The sequence below is a fragment of the Halichoerus grypus genome, chromosome 1, assembly GCF_964656455.1.
Source record: "Halichoerus grypus chromosome 1, mHalGry1.hap1.1, whole genome shotgun sequence".
Lineage (NCBI taxonomy): Eukaryota > Metazoa > Chordata > Mammalia > Carnivora > Phocidae > Halichoerus > Halichoerus grypus.
The window spans coordinates 118,011,179-118,032,800 of NC_135712.1; the positions used below are offsets into that span (position 1 = coordinate 118,011,179).

At 35.6% G+C, this 21,622-nt stretch overlaps 1 protein-coding gene across 10 annotated transcripts in view; it reads left to right on the top strand.

Annotated features, from left to right (window-relative positions):
* The window catches only part of TFDP2 (transcription factor Dp-2), a 119,009-nt gene that overhangs the window by 9,773 nt on the left and 87,614 nt on the right, over nt 1-21,622 (top strand). The window contains exon 2 of one of the 10 annotated variants that reach the window (XM_078071007.1): nt 2,379-2,455. The exons of 8 other annotated variants lie outside the window; for them this stretch is intronic. In XM_078071007.1, the coding sequence (XP_077927133.1) occupies nt 2,422-2,455 (34 nt within the window). In that variant the 5' untranslated portion in view covers nt 2,379-2,421. Of the gene's footprint in view, nt 1-2,378; nt 2,456-18,268; nt 18,304-21,622 lie in introns of all 10 variants that reach the window. One more of the 10 variants, XM_078071026.1, reaches the window with a different exon arrangement.

Below are 21,622 nucleotides of genomic sequence, written 5' to 3' on the forward strand. Positions count from 1 at the left end.
GCTGCCTTTGCTTTTCGTATCATACCTGTGACATGGTTGCCAAATTTAGTGTCCTGAAGATTTTCCCCAAAGCTTTCTTCTAAGAATTTTATAGTTTTAGTTCTTTAGTTTAGGTCTTTGATCCATTTTGAGTAAATTTTTGTATATGATTTAAGAGTCAAACTGGAATAAGGATATCCAGTTTTTCCATTACCATTTATTGAAAGACTGTCCTTTGACCATTGAATGGTCTTGGCACTCTTGTCAAAAATCAATTGACCATGTATGTAAAGGTTTATTTCTGGGCTTTTTATTCTGTTCCCTTGGTCTGTATGTCTGTATGTCAGTACCATAATGTTTTAATTACTATAGTTTTGTAATAAGTTTCAAAGTTGAGAATTGTGAACCCTTTAACTTTATTCTTTTTCAGGATTGTTCTGGCTATTTAGGATTCCTTGCAATTCCACATGAATTTGAGGATCAGCTTTTCCATTTCTTTGAAAAAGGCTGTTTTGATAGACATTGCATTGAATCTGTAAATCACTTTGGTTTTATTGACATCTTAACAATGTGAAGTCTTCTTATTCATGAACATATTTCATATATTTAGGTCTTCTTTGATTATATTATTTCTTTTTGAAGTAATAGTGGTAATGGTTAAATAATTTTGTGAACATACTGGAAACCACTGAATTGTACACTTTAAAAGGTGAATTTTTGGTATGTGAATTATATCTTTATTTAAAAAAAAAACAAAACCAACAACCACTTTCTTTAACTTGATGTCTAATTCCAGCTCTGATTTGATCTTCCCCTCATTGTCAGACTTCTTGGAAGAAACCATATACTTATAATCCCATTCTCAGCTCTAGTTCACTCTTCTGCCTGATGAAATCTGTCTTTGACTCCATTAAATGGTTCATTGAAACTGCTCTTGGTTGTCTTTTTTCTTTTTTATCAACATTTGATACAGTTAATTTCCCTCTTTGTTTTATTTATTTATTTATTTTTTTTTTTTTTTAAGGTTTATTTATTTGAGAGTGAGAAAGAGCAGAAGAGCAGGGTGAGGGGCAGAGGGAGAAGCAGACTCCCCACTGAGCAGGGAGTCCCACGCGGGGCTTAATCCTGGGACTCCGAGATCATGACCTGAGCTGAAGGCAGACGTTTTACTGAGCCACCCAGGCTCCCCCCATCCTTTTTTGGTTTTTGTTTTGTTCTGTTTTGTTTTTTAAAGATTTATTTATTTGACAGAGAGAGCACAAGCAGAGGGAGCAGCAGCAGAGGGAGAGCAAGAAGCAGGCTCTCTGCTGAGCAGGGAGCCCGATGCAGGGCTCGATCGCAGGACCCCGGGATCATGACCTGAGCCGAAGGCAGACGCTTAACCGACTGAGCCACCCAGGTGTCCCTCCTCCTTTGTTTTTTTAAATAACATTTTAATTTTAGAATAGTTTTAGATTTGCAGAGAAATTACAAAGATAGTACAGAGAGTTCTCATAAACTCCTTGATCAGTTTTCCCTACTGTTAACATCCTGCATTGGTCTAGTACAGTTTTTATAATTAATGAACCAAAATTAACATATGTTGATTAACAGAAGTCCATACTTCTTCACATTTCCTTAGTTTTTAGCTAATGTTCTTTTTCTGTTCCAGGAGAGCTATCAGGATACCATATTACATTTCATGACCGTCATCCTTAGCCTCTTTTTGGCTGTGATGGTATCTCAGACTTTCCATGTTTTTAATAAGTTTTGAGGTGTAATTTTCAGGTATTTTGTAGAATGTCCCTTAACTGGGATTTTTCTGATGCGTTTCTCATGATTAGATTAGGGTTACTGAGTTTTTGAGAAAAAAAACACAGAGATAAAGTGCCATTTTCATCACAGTATATCAAAGGCCCATACTATCAACATGACTTATCACTGTTGATGTGAACCTTGATCACTTAGCTGAGGTAGTGTTTGTCATATTTCTGTACTGTGAAGTGATTCTTTACCCTCCCCCCCTTTCCATACTGTAGTCTTTGAAAGGAAGTCAGTGGAGTGGTTGCTCTACCTACATCATTTATTTGGAATTCTTTTGCACCCTAGATTTGTCTCTTCTCTCTTATTTATTTATTTATTTATTTATTATTTAATGATTTATTTATATTAGTATGGACTCATGATATTTAGTTTATACTCTGGGTTATATAGTCCATTACTACTTAATTTTTTGCTTAAGTTACAACTGTGGCCATTGGGAGCTTTCAGTTGGTTTTCTGTGTGCCTTTGACATTATGTCCCTTATTGTGAGTTTGTTTTTTTTCTTTTTTTTGTTTGTTTTTGTTCTGAGCACTTATTTTTTTTAGCACTACAAGATGCTCCAGGCTCATTTTATATCTTTCCTGCCCACTCCTCAGATCAGTCATTTTTCCAAAGAGTCCTGATTCTTTTTAACGGAGAATGTTATCAGAAACCAAGATCTTGGTGCTGCTGGGTAAGCTCATTGCTACTGGGATGGTGTCTTTCTTTTTGAATCACTGTTTTTTTGTGTGTCTGTGATACCATACTTTTTAAGACTTTCATAGAAAGCAGTACAGTGTAACAGTTAAGAACAAGGCCTCTAGAGGACTTGGTGTGATCTTGGTTGCACTTCTTACACCCAACCGAATGTGTAAACCTGAGTAAGTTGATCCCTCTAAGCTAAAGTATCCACATCTGTAATGATGCAGAGAATGATAAGTTGCTCATAGAGTGTCTAAGGATTAAATGAGGTAGTGCACATAAATCATTTAGCACAACACATAGCACCTAGTAAGCATTCATTAAGCACTTACTCCTTTTCCTCATATTAATATTTTCATCTTCCTTTTTGGCTGCTCTCTTTCAGTCTACTCTCCTAGCTCTTTATCTTCTAAATGTTAGCGTTCTATGGGGTTTTTGTCTTAGGTTTTCTTCTCATGTTGTCCATTCTCCCCAGGCATTTTCATCTATTCTCACTGCTTTAGTTATCATTTACTTTGTATATGGACTATTCTCAAATCTGTATCTCTGACCAAACTTTGTCTTGAGTTGTTATATATCCAGTTGCTTATTGGATACCTTCATTTGAGTAACTTCTCTGTATCTCAGATTCCATCTGTCCAGAATTAAAGTGATTATTTCACCCTCTCAAAACCTGCTCTCCCCTTTTCCTTATGTGACTGAATAGTAGTACCATCTACCCTTTGCCCAAGCCAGACAGGAGGCCTCATCTTTTATTCTTTTTTCTTTCTCTCTGCTTCCAATCAAATCATTTATAAGGCTTGTTCATTCTGCATCCTCAGTCTCCCGGCCCTCCCCATGCCTTTTCTCTGTCTCTGTTGCTACTATCTATCTTAGTTCAGACTACTAGAAACCATTTCCTGGATTACTGCAACTGCTGTACTTACTTCCAGATTTATTTCTTTCTGTTTCACTTACTGTAGTATAGCTCTCAAACACAAATCTGAACAGTCTTTCTGTTAAAAAACTAGTTTATAGTTCCTTATTGCCCTTAAGATAAAGTCCAAACCCTGATTTGAAAGATCCTTGGGGCGCCTTGCTGGCTCAATCAGTAGAGCATGCGACTCTTGATCTCAGGGTTGTAAGTTTGAACCCCACATTGGGTGTAGAGATTCGTTAAAAATAAAATTAAAAAAACAAAGTTAAAAAAAACCTTTCATGATATGGTTCTTGCTTTTATCTTCAGCCTGATCTCAGATGCCTCTTCTTCTGCCACATTGAACTACATTCTCTCTCTTCACTTTGTCTCTGACTTTGCCCTTCTCTATACTCTTCTCTGCACCTGGAATGCTATGATCCCTGACATGGTCCTCCATTCCACTCCTGATAACATATTTCATCAGGCTAATTTCTGTTTATTACTCACATCTAAGTTTAGGTCTTATTTCCACTTGGCCCATAAGCCTCTAATACTCTCTCCTTATCCCTATTGTAGCATTTATCACACTATACTTTAATGATTAGTTTACTTATTTGTCCCCCTCTCCTGACTCTGTAAAGTCAAAGACTTCATTTTAATTAATCATTGTATTTCTAGGACAGATATTTCAAAGTATCTATCCCATAGTATCTGTCCCAAACTAGGAACGTTGTTGAAAGAATATATGTCCTTACCTTCTGTCCATAATTCCTTTGGCCACTGGGCAAATTCTGATTTACTCTTTAAAATCTAGCTGACCACAAATTCCTCTGTAGCTCCTTGTTACTATGTCTCCTTTGTGTTAACCTTTGGACTCTATGCATACTTTATTATTGTCCTTATCACATTATATTGTATTTCTTTATAGCTTGCCCTTTTCTTTTGCTAAACTCTGAGCTCCTTGAGGGCAGGGTCATTTTTCCTATTTTTGTCTTCAGAGTCTAGCTTGGTGTGTAGCACAGTTACATTCAGTAAATATTGAACAGCAGGGGTTTGTTTTGCCATACATTTCCAGACTTTTTTTTTTTTTTAAGATTTTATTTATTTATTTGACAGAGAGAGACACAGTGAGAGAGGGAATACAAAGCAGGGGGATTGGGAGGGGGAGAAGCAGGCCTCCCGCTGAGCAGGGGTTTGTTTTGCCATACATTTCCAGACTTTTAATAAAAATGTTTATCTAATCTTTGAGAAGAGTATAAGGAAGGAACTTATCTTAAAACTTTTTGAAAAAAGTGTTAAGGAATTTAGTGAATAAGGTTTCTGAGCTTTTGGTCTTAGGGGACACATATTTAAGAGTTGGAGGTTTCAAAGTTACATAATTAATTAAAATAAGAACAAGCCTGAAGATAATTATATTCAGTTATATAACCAGAGGAGTAGTAGAGGAATTAAAAGCAGTTGAGTATTTGTACATCCTTGTTATAAATCATATAATTGTGCATCATTAAGAAAAATGGAAGGTAAAATATTGTAACATAGAGCTTCATGATATCTGGTGTTGAAAGTCATCAGTATCTTTGGTGAAGATCAGGGATCTCTCAGTTACCTTAGAGGCACATGCTATTGGGTGGTCTGTACGTTTGGATATTTCTGGCACGTGGAAAGAGGCCATACTTGCCTGCAAGCTATGTACAGTCCTCTGGGAAGCTACCTGATTGGCAGCTGTTAGGAGGGTTGCACTTGTGGGATGAATTGCTCATGTCTTTGCAGGTGAGTGAGGTCTGCCATATGTCCTCCACTTGTTCCTTTGTGACCTCAGCAGAGCAACTCCACTCTGCCAGCTCCTTCATTGCTTGCACATCAGATTTAAAACATGCGTGCCTTACACTGACTGCCAGTTCTGCACCATCCAGGGGATTGCAGTAGCCTATGGCTATTCACACTACAACCTATTAAAATGAATTCAGCAACACAGAAGAGGGGATCACTGAATAATCAGTTTCCTCCTGTGGAAGCAGAGCTAATGGAAAAGATGAGAGAAAGCTGTGATAGAAGAGGGAATGAAAACCCTCGAGGATACAGTTGCAACATAGAAAAAGTTGCTTTGGAACTAAAAATATATTCATAGAATTCCTAAATCTAAGAAAGATTGAAAATAAGAAATGGCCAAAGATGTACAGTGAGCAAAACAATATTGATATCAAATAAAATATACTAAGAGCCTCAAGGCCTTAAAGAGACAAAGAGGAGTATAGTGATACAAGGGAACAATCAAACCAACAATCCAATTTTTAGCGAATGGGCAAAACTTATAAATAAACAGTCACAGAAAAAGAAATACTAATGGTTCTGACACAGATGAAAAGGTACTCTGCCTTGTTCATAAAAGGTGTAATTTAAAAGTACACTGAGTACCACTTTCCACTCTATAAGATTGGCAAGTATTAAGACGTTTGCTAAAACACTGTTGTCAAGGGTGTAGGGTAACATATGCTCTCTTATACAAGCATAAATTAGTGCAGCCTTTATGGGAAGCAATTTCACAATAATTAGTCATTCACATTTCCTATAACCCAGCAGTCCCCATTTTAGGAATTGGTTATACTGATGTGCTGGCAGATTTGGAAAGTGAAGATTAATCTTCACAGTATTATATGTAATAGCAAAATATTGCAAACTAAGTTCACCAGTAAGATTTGTTTGGTGTTCAATACACATAATGGAATACTGTGTGGATATAAAATTGGGAATAAGAACGCTAAGTACAAATATTAAATGATCTACAAAGACACATTAAGGTAACAAAAATGCAGATCAACGTGCTGTGTATATAACCATTTGTTTAAAAAGAAGCGACATACAAACACATAATGTTTCTTGTAAAGATGCGCAAAGACTTGACATTCCTTATCTGGTGGTAGAGAAACTGTGACTTTCACAAAGAAGTTTTTAATTTTAATGAAGTCCAGCTTATCAGTTTTTTCTTTCAAGGTTCATGCTTTTTAGTGTTGTGTCTAAAAAGTCATTACCAGGGGCACCTGGCTGGCTCAGTTGATAGAGCATGTGACTTGATCTCAGAGCAGTTGAATTTTATATATTAACCTTGTATCCTGCCAGCTTGCTATAATCACTGAGGAGTTTTTTCGATTGTAAATGGTATTTTTAATTTCAATTTTCAGTTGTTCTCTGCTAGTATGTAGACATGCAGTTGGTTTTTGTATTTTGATCTTATGGCCTGCCACCTTGTGTAACTCAGTTCTAGTAAGTCTTTTTTAAATTCCTTTGGATTTTCTCTTTTTTGGTAAGTTTTTATTTAAATTCCAGTTAGTTCACATACAGTGTAATATTAGTTTAAGGTGTACAATATTGTGATTCAGCACTTCCATACAATACCCAGTGCTCATCACAAGTGCCCTCCTTAATCTTCATCACCTATTTAACCCATGCCCCTGCCCACCTCCCCTCTAGTAACCATCAGTTTGTTCTCTATAGTTAAGAGTCCATTTCGTGGTTTGCTTCTCACTCTTTTTTCCCTTTGCTCATTTGTTTTGTTTTTTAAATTCCACATATGAGTGAAATAATACGGTATTTGTCTTTCTGACTGGCTTATTTCACTTAGCATAATACTCTAGCTCCATTCACATCATTGCAAATGGCAAGATTTCATTCTTTTTATGGCTGAGTAATATTCCATTGTATATATGTGTACCACATCTTCTTATCCATTCATCAATTGATGGACACTTGGGCATTTCCATAATTTGGCTATTGTAGATAATGCTGCTATATATAAACATCAGCAGGTATCCCTTTGAATTAGTATTTTTGTATTCTTTGGGCAAATACCAGGTAGTGCAATTGCTGAATTATAAAGTAGTTCTATTTTTAACCTTTTTGAGGAACCTCCATACTGTTTTCCACAGTGGCTGCACTAGTTTACAATCTCACCAACAGTGCAAGAGGGTTTCTCCACATTTTCACCAACACCTGTTGTTTCTTTTTTTTTTTTTTTAAAGATTTTATTTATTTATTTGACAGAGAGAGAGAGAGCACAAGTAGGCAGAGAGGCAGGCAGAGGGAGAGGGAGAAGCAGGCTCCCCGCTGAGCAGGGAGCCCGACGCGGGGCTCGATCCCAGGACCCTGGGATCATGACCTGAGCCGAAGGCAGCCGCTTAACCAACTGAGCCACCCAGGCACCCCATACCTGTTGTTTCTTGTGTTGTTGCCCTTCTGATAGGTGTGAGGTGGTATCTTATTGTAGTTTTGATTTGCATTTCCCTGATGATAAGCGATAATGAGCATCTTTTCATGTATCTGTTGGCCATCTCTATGTCTTCTTTGGAGAAATGTCTGTTCGTGTATTCTGCCCATTTTTTAATTGGATTATTCATTTTTGGGGTGTTGAATTTTATAAGTTCTTTATATATTTTAGATACTAACCCTTTATCAGATATGTTGTTTGCACATATCTTCTCCCATTCTGTAGGTTGCCTTTTAGTTTTGTTGATTGTTTCCTTCACTGTGCAGAAGCTTTTTATTTTGATGAAGTCCCAGTAGTTTATTTTTGCTTTTGCTTCCCTTGCTCAGGAGACATCTAGAAAGAAGTTGCTATGGCCAATTTCAAAGAAGTTATTGCCTGTGCTCTTTTCTGGGATTTTCATAGTTTCAGGTCTCCCATTTAGGTCTTTAATCTAAATTTTCAGTGGTTTTTTTTAATTTATTTTTTTAATTTAAATTCAGTTAGTTAACATATGTGTTATTGGTTTCAGAGGTAGAGGTCAGTGTAAATTTTGAGTATGGTGTAAGAAAGTGGTCCAGTTTCATTCTTTTGCATGTTCTGTCCAGTTTTCCCAGCACATTTTTTGAAGAGACGTTCTTTTTCCTATTGGATATTCTTTCCTGCTTTGTCAAAGATTAGTTGACCATATAGTTGTGGGTTCATTTCTGGATTTTCTGTTCTGTTCCATTGGTCTATGTGTCTATTTTTGTGCCAGTACTGTACTGTTGTGATTACTATAGCTTTGTAATATAACTTGAAGTCTGGATAAATTCCTTAGAATTTTCTGCATATACTATCATGTCATCTGTGATTAAAGACAGTTGTACTTTTCCTTTCCAATTTGTATTTCTTTTTCTTTCCTGATATCACTGATTAGGACTTCCAGTTCAAAGTTGAATAGAAATGGTGAGAGCAGAAATCCTTGCCATGTTCCTGATCTTAGGAGGAAAGAAAGCATCAAGTCTGTGTTATTAAGTATGATGTTAGCTGTAGAATTGTCATAGCTGCCTTCCATCTGGTTGAGTAAGTTTCCCTTCTAATCTTAGTTTTCTGAGTGTTCTGATCGTGAACAGTTGTTGGAGTTTGTTAGATGTTTTTTTCTGTACCTATCACAATGATTATATATGGTAGGGTATTTTTAGCCCATGAGTATGGTGAATTACATTGATTGATGTTTACATGTCACAAAAACTTTGAATTTCCTGGATGAACACCACTTAAGTATGAGAGAAACTTATAAATTCTCCATTTGGAGAGTATTGTTGCTTAGAACCTGTTCTATGCTATTTTTTTCTTTAAAGATTTTATTTATTTATTTGACACAGAGAGAGCGCGAGCAGGAACTCAAGCAGGGGGAGTGGGAGAGGGAGAAGCAGGCTTCCCGCTGAGCAGGGAGCCTGATGCGGGGCTCCATCCTGGGACCCTGGGATCATGACCTGAGCCAAAGGCAGACGCCTAACGACTGAGCCACCCCGGCACCCCTGTTCTGTTCTATTTTAAATCCTTTCTAATCTAGAGATGATTCTGGGATCCTGAGTAGCAGCAGGGAACCAGCTAAGGTTAGAGTACATACATTTATAGTGAAACTAATTGTTTCAGGCTTTGTAACATTTTTAAACATCTTCACAGCCTGGGAACAGGAATAAAAGAATTTGTGGGCTAAGCAGTAGGAACAGAAGGAATTCACAATTCTACCAAAAGTGCTGCTGGAATGGCTCCCTATAGGGACCATAATAGTGCATTTCTGCCAAGAAGGGAACCTTTACTTTCTTTCTTTCTTTTTTTTTAATTTTAATTCAATTAGCCAACATACAGTAAATTCTAGTTTCAGATACAGAGTTGAACCTTTACTTTCTTGGTGAGAAAAAATCTAAAAGGAGTTGGAAAGATGGAAGAGGTAGGGATTGGTGTTAAAGATTATTTCAGTGTTCAAAATCTTAAAAATAAATTAGCTTATATAATTTAGACTTGTATGTTTAATTTAAAAGGCTGCTAACGTTTATCCATATTCTCTTTCTTGGATTTTACTTCACTATTTAAGTCCTGAAATATCTAGTAAGCTTTTGTTTTATTTTATATTACTTTGAACAGTAGGTATAAGCAACATTTGGTTGCTATTTCTATACAGATTCTTTGGCAGGCTTCTAAATCTGAGGTCATATTAGGGTGAGTTTGGCCTCTCTTACTGTTTAAGACTTAGTAAGAGATTTTATTTTAATAAACACAGTGAATGGTTCTGGCTTTGCCTTTTGAATCTGGGTTTGGTTTCAGGATATTTAAAAATATCTTAATGATCTGAAAATAGACAACTATCCCATTCTACAAATAGTTTTATTGACCTGCTCATTCCAGTAGCTTGCTTTTCCTGAAGGACCTGTGCATCTGATCCTTTTTCTCTCTTGTATTTTTCCTGTGTTTGTCTACAAGATAAGTTTTATTAAATAAAACCTAAATAATAGTGTTAGGTTACCATAATAAATAATTAAATACTAGAATTAAATAAGAATTACCTTTTAGAAATAAAATATAAAGAGTTCCTGATTTAAAACAACAACAACAAAAGAAAATATTAAAGTGTTTTTAAATAGGCTGTGGTTACCACATTTTTTATCTTTCTGTTAACTGCTTTCACAATGTATATTGTGGTTAGGTAGAATTACATCACTTTGCTCTGTGTCTTGATTGCATGTTGTAGATTTATAAACAGCTTTAATAATGCAATATGTTATACCTGAGTCACAATAAAATGACTTTTTCATTTTTAATATAAAATTTTAATCTCTATTCTGATAGTTCATGTAAATTGCTTTATTTTATTATATTTTATTTTTTAAAGATTTTATTTATTTACTTGAGAGAGAGTGTGTGAGCACAGAGGGAGAGGGAGAAGCAGACCCCCACTGAGCAGGGAGCCTGATGGGGGGCTTGATCCCAGGATTCTGGGATCATGACCTGAGCTGAAGGCAGACACTTAACCCACTGAGCCATCCAGGTGCTCCCTAAATTGCTTTATTTTAAAAAGTATGATGATACCTATTTTTTATAGTTCTTGAAATAATTGTTTTTTATAAAAGGGTGATATACTTAAATTCTTCTTTTTGGAGGAAAGGATATCTGCAAACTTGTTTCTTTATTATTTTAATACATACTTTTATAACTCAATTGGCAGAGTAGAGTACTGTTGAAATTAAAAGGTCTTTATGTGATTTCTTACTTAATTAGTATTTTGAAAATGGAGTTGATCTGATTGTTTTGTTTCCTATTCCCATATGGCCCATTATATTCTCGCGGAAGAAAACCTTTCCACATCTTTAACTTGAGCTAGGCATCTTGCTAACTACTGGTAACAACTATACTGGTTACTTTCAAACCCTAAGGGAAGAAGATGATTTTGATTGCCATTGGAATTTAATTCTAAAACTCACGTCTTACATGTTTTCATTTTTGAATTTCCTTATCTAAATTTGTCTTGTTTGTGACCAACATAAAATGTGCATGAGTTGCCAAATCCAAAGGCAAAATAAAAAAAAACATGCCATAAAGCTATTTAACAGCTTTGTTGCCAACATAGTGGTTTTTTTTTTTATTATGTTATATTAGTCACCATACAGTACATCATTAGTTTTTGATGTAGTGTTCCATGATTCATCGTTTGCGTATAACACCCAGTGCTCCATGCAGAACGTGCCCTCTTTAATACCCATCACCAGGCTAACCTATCCCCCTACCCCCCTCCCCTCTAGAACCCTCAGTTTGTTTCTCAGAGTCCATAGTCTCTCATGGTTCGTCTCCCCCTCCGATTACCCCCCTTCAATCTTCTTTTTTTTTTTAACATATAATGTATTATTTGTTTCAGAGGTACAGGTCTGTGATTCAGCAGCCTTACACAATTCACAGTGCTCTTTTTAAAGATTTTCAGTTATTTATTTGAGAGAGAATGAGAGAGAGAGTGAGCACACGAGCAGGGGGGAGGGGCAGAGAGAGGGAGAGAAGCAGGCTCCCCCCTGAGCAGAGAGCCTGATGCGGGACTCGATCCCAGAACCCTGGGATCATGACCTGAGCCGAAGGCAGCCGCTTAACTGACTGAGCCACCCAGGTGCCCCCACCCCCGCAACATGGTGTTTTTAAAATTAAATCTAGCAATTTAAATATCACATGTTTATTGTTCAGGAAAGATTAAATTACCTAATCTGACATTTAACCTGGTTTCTCCTCCTCTTTTTTATTTTTATTTTTTTTACCCACTCCCTCCCTCTCTTCTTTTTTATAAATTACATAGTAAACAAAAGTGGTAGCTGAAATATTCTTTTTTTAAAGTTGTATCTGTCTTGGCTTTTAATGGCATAGATTTATTCTTGTCTATTTTTATGCTTTACATATGGAATCCTGTGGTATTTATTCTTTTGTGACTGCCTTTCCTGCTCAACATTATGTTTGTGAGATTCATCCATATTGTATGTAGTTGTAGTTGATAATTTTCTCATTGCTACATAATATTACACTGTGTGAATAAACCATAATTTATCCATTCATTCTAATGTTATTGGGCATTCGGGTAGTTTTCTGTTTTGGGATATTACAATTAATGATCTTATGAACATTCTAGTCCATGTCCTTTGGTGAACACATACATGCATTTCTCTAGGGCATATACCTAGGATTGAATTTGTTTGGTTAGAATATACATATGCTCAGCTTTAGTAGATACTTCCAGATGACTTTTTCCAAAGTGATAATACCAGTTTACACTATTACTAGCAGTATATGAAGATTCCCTATTGCTTATATTCTTGCTAATACTTGGTATTTTTCATCTTTTTCCTTGTCCTCATTCTGGTGGGTGTATAGTGGTAATGCACTGTGGTTTTAATTTGCATTTCCCTTATGATTAATGCGGTGAAGAATCTTTTCCATAGTTTTGGTTATGGAATTACGATAAAACATTGTTGTAGTATACAGTTCTATATCAGATACATTTTGTTTCATTCCAGGGAGCTGAATTATAAGAATTTACAAGCATTACATGCGCTTAAAGGATATTATAACAAGTCAAGGCCATGGATGTGGATTTTTAAAATAGCATACATTTAATACTTGAAGTAAGACTAAAGTATTAATATAATATCCTGTAATATAACATCTAATGAAATTTGGTTTGAATCTGTCAAGTGTATTTTTATAATTGAATTTTATTTCCATATGACTTCAGTTATGAAATTGAAGATATGTTTTCGGCAAAAAGAAGTAAGTAGGTTGATAGACTTTGTTGGCTATTGTAAGAAGAAACATTACTAGATTCAAATAAAATATTTATAAAGCACTGCACAGATTTTTATATTACTTTTAGAGCTTTGATAACTTTGAAATGTTCTTTTTTTTTTTTTTATGTTAACCTCTTGGTTTTCTTTCCATTTTATCCACAGATACCCTCTTTGTAACTCTACATGTGTAATTCTCAGAATTGATTCCTTTCTTCCTGTTGTCAGAATCTTTAGCATGAGGTGGAAAGTACAAAACAATGCAAAACCTCTCCACCAAAACAATTATGTGTGTGTGTTTATATAATTTTATTTACATATTTATCTATTTTTAATGTATTTACTATATTTACTATAATTTGATATAAATATAATTTTATTAGCCTCATTGGTATTTTAAGATTATATTATAATGGCAGGCTCTTGAGAACAAAGTAGGACTTGTCCCTAGCATAGTACCTGACTCATAAGGGCTTAATATCTGTTTGTTGAGTGGAAGAAATAATGACAAAATTCTACTGTCAGGTTTTTCTTTTTTCAGGTTTTCTTGGAGTTTCCACTTGTCTCCTCCCCTCCGATTTTGGCTCTCTAGTTTGTAAAGGAGTATTTGAGGGGAATAAAAGAAAGTTGGTGGTGAAATTTTTCAAAGTGGAACTTTCTCTTAAGATAATCAGTGAAGTAAGAAATTCTACAATATATATTGATTATTTACAAAGAAGAAAACTAGAAAAAAAATTATGTTTTATGAGGAAGAAAATAAAAGAATTTCCAAATATGAGGAAAGAGAACTGGAGGCAGAGAGATTAGAAACAATTAAACTGTGTCTGAGTTGCATCTGTTATCCTAGATGATATTAATGAATTTTGTGTTGAGTGTTTTTTTCTCAGCTTTTTTTCTATTCTGGATCACAGAATTTTATAGTGTACTGTTTAGTTAAAAAAGCAGCTAATCCTCTAGAAATTGTTGATTGTTTTGCTGGCCAGTTTTTAAAGCTTTCCTTGGTTTTTGGTTCCAGATCTTTAGACCTCACTATGAACCAACAACAATTCTTAAAGAAACATGGATACAGTCATTGGAAAATCTTAAGCATATGTGTTAGCGTGGCTGTAGAGAAAATACATGGGGCTTAGGGCTGATACTTCAGGGTTTTGTTTAATATGTGTATCAATTTTATATAATCAAAGCAAATAGAGAAAATTGCTACCTCATTCTGGAGAAAAATAGCTGAATAACTGTTGTTTTATTCTATAATATCAGATACTTGAATTCAAAGATATTCTAGATTTTATTTTCTTTCATTACTATGTTCTTTCTTTTAATATCTAGAATTAGTATACCAAGGTAAATTTTAAATGAGTTGGGTATTTAAAAAATAGAATACTTAAAAATGTTAACTGACACAGAAATTTCTAGAAAACACAGGTTAGATCAGGCTTTACTTAAATCAGTGAATTAACTATCCTAGAGATGTAAGTCCTTTAAGGCAATGTCCTTATTTCAGTTTCTATGAAAATTGAATTGGGGATCTTGTAAAATGATTGTGACTGTTTTGTAGGCCATAAGGAGAAGAGTGACATCTAATATATCTGGAACACAGACCTTAAAGGATTCTAACATAAGCACATACTAAGTTTGTTGGTCTTGAAGTGGCCTGGGGAAAAATATGTCATACTAGCATGAACTCTGAGGTGATTTGGATGGAATACTCTATTATAAAGCTAAGGGCTGAGTCTGGGGGCTGTGATCAAAGAAAACTTCCAGCATCTTCCTGCAGTCATACTTAGTTCTACACTATTACCTGCTCCCTTTCAACTCATCTGTATTTTGGGGAAAAAAGAGAAACATGTTTCTCTGAGATTTTTCTGTTCACATTAGATAGTTGGAATGAAATCACTTAAACTTCATCTATTGGAATAAAATAAATTATGGAATTTATAACACTCACATTGTTTCAACGAGTACTTAGAAATTCTGGATTAGTTGATTAACCACAGTTCACAGTTCTTCATTTGTACATTATCCTTCAGTTTCAGAAATTCCTTTCTGGATGGAAGAATCAAAACAACCCACCCAGGAACAAATTATTTTCCTGGTTGGGAGAGCAGTATTAATTCTTAACACACATGAAATCAAGCTGAGAACCACAGCTAATCTGAGACTTGGATTTTTTCTTAGCTCTGTTAATTTACTGTATTATTTTGCTTATCTTTCTGCTTTTACACAGTTCTCTCAAGTGACTGAGCTGAACTCAGAGAAATATTCTTGTTTTGTTTTGTTCTTTTAGAAAGCTCTTATTTTGTTCCAGAAAGGATATGCTGTCCTTAATAAACTTTTGTTATGCTGTGGTGGCCATGGAAATACGCCATTCAGATCTCCTGCTGGTGGGAGGTGTAAGTGAGTGACAGTCACAGCTGTGGCGCCTCTGGATCCACCACCTTATTCTTGCTGAAGCCACCCATACTAATTGTGGCTGTTCTCAGCAATGGAAGAGCATCATGGGGTACTGGTGTAGGCCCATTACTTCGGGGTGCAGAACTCTATTGGGCACAGCATTACTTACCTACTTCACATCACAAGTTATCCTAAAACCTGACAGTTTTAAACAACAAACATTTTGTATTCTCACACAGTTTCTGAGGGTCAGGAGTGGCTTATGACCTAGGTGATTCTGCCTCAAGGTCTCTCATGTATTGTAATCAAGCTGTTGACCAGGGCTGTAGTCATCTGAGGGCTGGACTATGTCTGGAGTGGAGAAGGTATTGAGTGTGGAAGGTTTTTCACATAAACATCCTGAAAGCCTGTGCTTATCTAAACCTCATTTCCAGACCGTTCTGCAAATTTCCCCTCTCAGTGTATGCACACATTTCACAGCCTGGTTCCCAAGCACCTGCGCTACTCAGTAAAGCAAAATCACCTGAAGGCATTTTAAGAGTCAGTTTATGTCTGGAAGACCTACTTCTAAGATGGCTTACTACATGGCTCTTGGTAAAAGCCCTCAGTTCCTCCCTGGCTACTGTCAGGAGGTTTCAGATCGTTGCCACATGGTGTCTCTATAGGCCAGCAACGGATAAATATTTTCAGGGTCCAAATTTGTTGGGGATGAGTAATAATTCAGTTTTCATCTTAAATATCATCTCCTGTGAGGCACTTTTCCAAATATCATCCCCACCTAGGGTTGCCAGATGTAGCAAATTAAAATACAGGACAATATTTGGGACATATTTATACTGTAGCAGTATTCACTGTTTATTTGAAATTCAAAAATTTAACTGGATGTCTTGTAGCCCTGCTTCATCTTCGTCTTCGTCTTCATCTTAGTTGTCTTATATCTGCCCCTGTGGCCCCCTGTGCTATCCTGTTTCTGCACCATATTTAAATTGTCCATTTCATTGTCAGTATCTTCCCACTAGGGTAAAAGTTCCCTATGGGTAGAAACTGTGTCTTTTTACTCACTGTTGGATCAAGCACTGGCTCGACCTTTATAGGTAGTCAAAAAATATGTGTGGGCTATTCAGAGAATGAAAACACTTGGTCTTATAATTGCATGTACTTTTCTCTTCCTCCGTCTTTTCTTCCTCTTCATCGTCATCATTATCAAGATGACTATCAGGGAATGCTAATACAGAGAAAGGGCTAGGAATGCCAAGATTTAGAAACTTGCTTTATCACTTTACATCTAAGTTTTAGTTTCCCCTTGTGATAGCTGGAGGTGATACCTGTTTCTTGCCTACCTTAGATTATATCTGCCTTCTATCTACCTTAGAAGAAAAACAAAAAGTTATTATGCAGCTATTTTCTAGGAATTGTGCTGGTGTCAATAGTTGGAAGCTGGACTTGTTAGTGGTAATAGGTTTTAAGTGGTGGTAAGGACATGGAATCAAAAGCTCTGAGTTTGAATCTTAGCCTGTCACATACTAATGGTGACTACTTGGACAAATTACTAAGTTGTATTCCAAAATATCAATTTTCTCATCCCTAAAACCGGAATGATAATCTCATCTCTAAATGAGAGATCATTTAAATCATTATAAATTGATTATTATCACTATAAGCTACTTTGTAAGGGTTAGTGTGAAGATTAAGTGATAAAATATGTAATCTTGCACGTTTTTGACACATGGTAGGTACATAGAAAATCCCTAATGAAGCTTCTCAGGCCCGCCATTTTGTAATTCCTTGAATGATTCTGGCTTTTGATTTATAGGCATTCTTAATTCCACCAATTGTGGATTCTCAGCCAATCACATATACCAAATATCAGAACTTTTGGTTTCTCTGTTACTGAAATAGGTTACTATGGAAATCACATAGCAGCAGAATAAAACTAACCTGTTTTTATCAGTTTGAAATAGCTAATTTCCCCTAGATGTAGTGCTTCCCAATGATAGAAGGACATTTTATTGAAGGATCAAAATGAATGCTTCTGTGATTGATTGTCTGGCACAAGCCAGTTACCCCTGCAGTAACTTTTCTGATACCTCCTGCTTAACACCCAAAAGACAGGAAGCCTCATGAGTCTCCACTTTCTTATGGTTCTTCTGAAAAATCAAGTTCCCGTGTGACTTTTGGCCCTTTGCTCTTCAGGAGATTTCTGTCCTTACTACAGCCTCACATATATTGGGATTGTTGATTGTACCACCCCAATGTCCCTAACACTCTTTCTGCACTTTATACCCCAATGCTTTTCAGTTTGGTGAATAAGAATAGTGCAGATTAAATGCACTTAAATTAGATTTAGTTAATTGACTTAAATGACTTAACACAGATTAAATGCCTTAACACAGGTTACCCCATGTAGTCAGCTGGGATTTGAACCCAGGTATCCTGACTCTATTGTAATATGTGTGCTGCATTCCACTTGTTTTATTGAATGAGAATTATGGAGCCTGTGCATTGATATACTAATGTGTAGTATTGTGAAGTGCTGTGCAGAGATACACAATAACCCTTATGGCAAAAGGGTTTGTAGTTGTTTTAAGGATACTAGACACTTAAGTTAAATAACAAAAGGTAGTTAAGAGTCAGTGATTTATATAACCACAAAAAAGCTACTGAAAATCAGAATTATTTTTAGCTATATAGAATAATTTGGGTACTTTATTAATACCATTTGTATCTGGATTCCTACACTTAGGATAATGCTTTTGAGATTTATTCATGTTGTTGTGTGTATTAGTACTTCTTTTTTGTTGTTGGTGTTCTTTTTTATTACTGACTAGCATTCCCTTATATGGATTTACCACAATTTGTTTATCCATTCATGAGCTGATGAACATTGGTATTGTTTCCACTTGTGGACTATTATGAATAAAGCTGCTGTGAACATTCAAATACAGCCTATGTGTTGACAGAAGTTTTTATTTTTCTAAGGTAAATACCTAGGAGTGGAATTGCTGGGTCATCTGGTAAGTGTATGCTTAACTTTTAAGAAATTGTCAAACATGTTTCCTAAAGTGTCTGTACGAATTGGTATTCCCATCAGCAACTTAATAGGAGTCCTAGTTGCCCTGTGTCCTTGTCAGCACTTGGTATGGTTGGTCTTTTTTCATTTTAGCTATTCCCGTGGGTTTATATGGTATGTTAGTGTTTTGTTTTTTTTTTAAGATTTTATTTATTTGACAGAGAGAGACATAGCAAGAGAGGGAACACAAGCAGGGGGAGTGGGAGAGGGAGAAGCAGGCTTCCCGCCGAGCAGGGAGCCCGATGTGGGGCTCGATCCCAGGGCCCTGGGACCATGACCTGAGCCGAAAGCAGACGCTTACTGACTGAGCCACCCAGGGGCCCCAGTGTGGTTTTAATAAGCATTTCCTTAATGACTAATGATGTTCATCTTTTCATGTGCTTATTTGCCATCAGCATATCTTCTTTGGTGAAGCAACTGTTTAAATTTTTTGCCCATCTTCCTTCATTGGGTTGTTTGCCTTATTATTGTCTTACTCTGGATACAAGTCCTTTATCGGATATTTATTTTACAAATATTTTCTCCCAGCCTGTAGCTTGCCTTTTTATTTTCTTAACAGTAAGTTTTGAGGCACAAACGTGTTTTGTATTTTAATGTATAATTTATCAGTTAAAAGTTTGTGCTTCTTTAAGTTCTAAGAAATCTTTGTCTAAGCCAAAATTACTAAGTTTTCTCCTATATTTTTTCTTGGAGTTTTATAGTTTTTGCTCTTAAATTTATCTGTGATAAGTTTTGAGTTAAATTTTCATGTATGGAGTGAGGTGAAGGATGAGGTTTATTTTTCTTCCATACGAATAACCAGTCATTACAGCATCATTTACTGAGATTGTCTTTTCCTATAGAATTGCATTGTATCTTTGTCAAATATCAGTTGACTCTAAGTTGAGGGTCTATTTCTAGATTCTGTTCAGTTCCATTGATTTAAATGTCTATCTTCATGTCAGTAACACACTGCTTATTGTAGCTCAGTGGTTCTCAACAAAGGGCAATTTTGCCCCCCCATTGGACATTTGGCTGTTTCTGGAGACATTTTTGATTGTTACAACTGGCAGGTGAAGGATTTGCCTTTGATAGGGGTAGAGGTCAGGATGCTGCTAAACATCCTACAGTGTACTGGCCAGTTGCCCATCACAAAGAATTAGCCAGTCTGTGATATCAATAGTACCAACATTGAGACACTCTATTTTACCTGTATATTAAGTCTTAAAATCAGGTAGTGTAAGTCCTCCAACTTTGTTCTGTTTCAAAGCTTTTTTGGCTATACTAGGTCTTCTGCATTTTTGTATAAATTTTAGGATCAGTTTGTAAATTTCTACAAAAGTGTCTGTTGGGATTTTGATTGGAATTGAGTTGAATCTATAGATGAATTTGGAAAGAAATGACTTCTTAATATTGAATCTTCCAATTTATAAGCATGGTTTATCTGTCCTTTATTTATGTCTTCTGTAGTTCGTCTCACCAAAACGTAACTTTCATTGTACAGGCTTTGCACATACTTTGTTAAATTTATTGCAAACTATTTTATATTTTTAATGTTATTATAAATTATATCTTTTTATTTCAAGCTCTGATTTTTTAATTGCTGGAATGTGGAAATACAATTGATTTTTATATATTGATCTTGTTGCCTGTGACCTTGCCAATAAACTGTAAGGATAGATTCCATAGAATTTTCCACATAGACCAAAATTTTGTCTGTTTCACTTATTCCTTTCTTATTTTCATGTCTCTTTTCCTTTTTCTTTACTTAATGCCCTAAGAATATTTCAGTGTTGAAGTAGTGAAAGTGGATATCATTGTCTTGTTCCTAATCTTAAGGAGAAAGCATTCAAATTTTTAACCATTCAGTGTGATTTTTAGCTATAGGTTTTCAGTAGTTGCCTTTTAGCACATTGAGGAGGTTCCCATCTATTCCTTGCCTACTGAAAGTTGTTATTACCAGTGGTTGTTGAATTTTGTCAAATACCTTATCTGTATTGATCAAGATGATAGTGTAATTTTTCTTTTTTATTCTGTTGATACACAGTGAATAACATTGACTGATTATCTTTCTTTTTTAATTTTTTTTTATTTTTCTGATATTAAGCCAACATTGGATTCCTGGCATAAACTCCAGTTAGACCTGATATATTCTTCTCTTTATATATTCTTGGATTCAGTTTGCTAAAATTTTGTTTAAAATTTTTGAGGGATATTGGTCTGTAATTTGTTTTTGGTTTTTGTTTCCTTTTGTTTTTACCTTTTGTCTGAAGTACCATTTGACCTTAGTTACCACCTTATTTTGTCTCAGCACTTTCAAGGGATTAACACCCTGAAAGAAGAGGTCAATTTACTTGTTATAAAAAGTCTGTTGTGTTTTGAAGTGCTATTTGCCAGGAATTATGCTAAGCTTTTTTTTTTTTTTTTAAGTAATCTTTACACCCAACATAGGGCATGAACCCACAACCCTGAGATCATGAGTCGCACGCTCTACAGACTGAGCCAGCCAGGTGCCCCTGTGCTAACTAAGCTCTTTATGTTTATTATTTCATATACTCCTCACAACCTCCTTGTAAGAATAGTACTCTTATTATACCCATTTTAGAGGTGAGAAGACTGAAGCGCAGAGCCACTAACCTTCCCAAGTGGTAGAAACAGTTCAAATCACATCTTTCAGATTGGAGGTCAGTCTTCTAAAAACATTGCTCTGTGTTCGTATCTTTCTCAGGAAATCTTTGATTAACATGGACCATTATTGACAAGACCAGAGGGAATTTAAAGAACCATATCTCTAAATAATCTCAATCTACCCCATTATGCTAATTGTTTTTAATATTACTTGTGTGCTAACTTGTTTTTTACTTTATTTTGAGAGTGTCCCTGGTAATTGGCATATTAGCTCACCAATTTCTAAGTTTTATTATGTGCACTTTATTGTGGATGAATTTGAATATTTCTAATTGGTTGCTATAATGCTTCTGTTTAAACCTTATATCTCTTGGCAGTTGCTAGCTGTTAATCTGGGCTAGAGCTTCCTTGAGAGAAAGTAATACTTTCTTTTTTTCTATGCTGTATTCTGTATGCTGACTAATATCAATAAACATACTTCTGTATATGTAAAATTGTACTACGAAAGTTAAGGAAAGCAAGAATAGATCAAAAGCTGTCTCTTCCACCTATCTGTTGTTCCCAGGTTGCACATGTGCCAGATTATTGTAGGACCTTTTAGACTTAAGAATTCAGCGGTGGGAAGCCTGGGCTTAGCAGGCAGTCAGCTAGTGGGA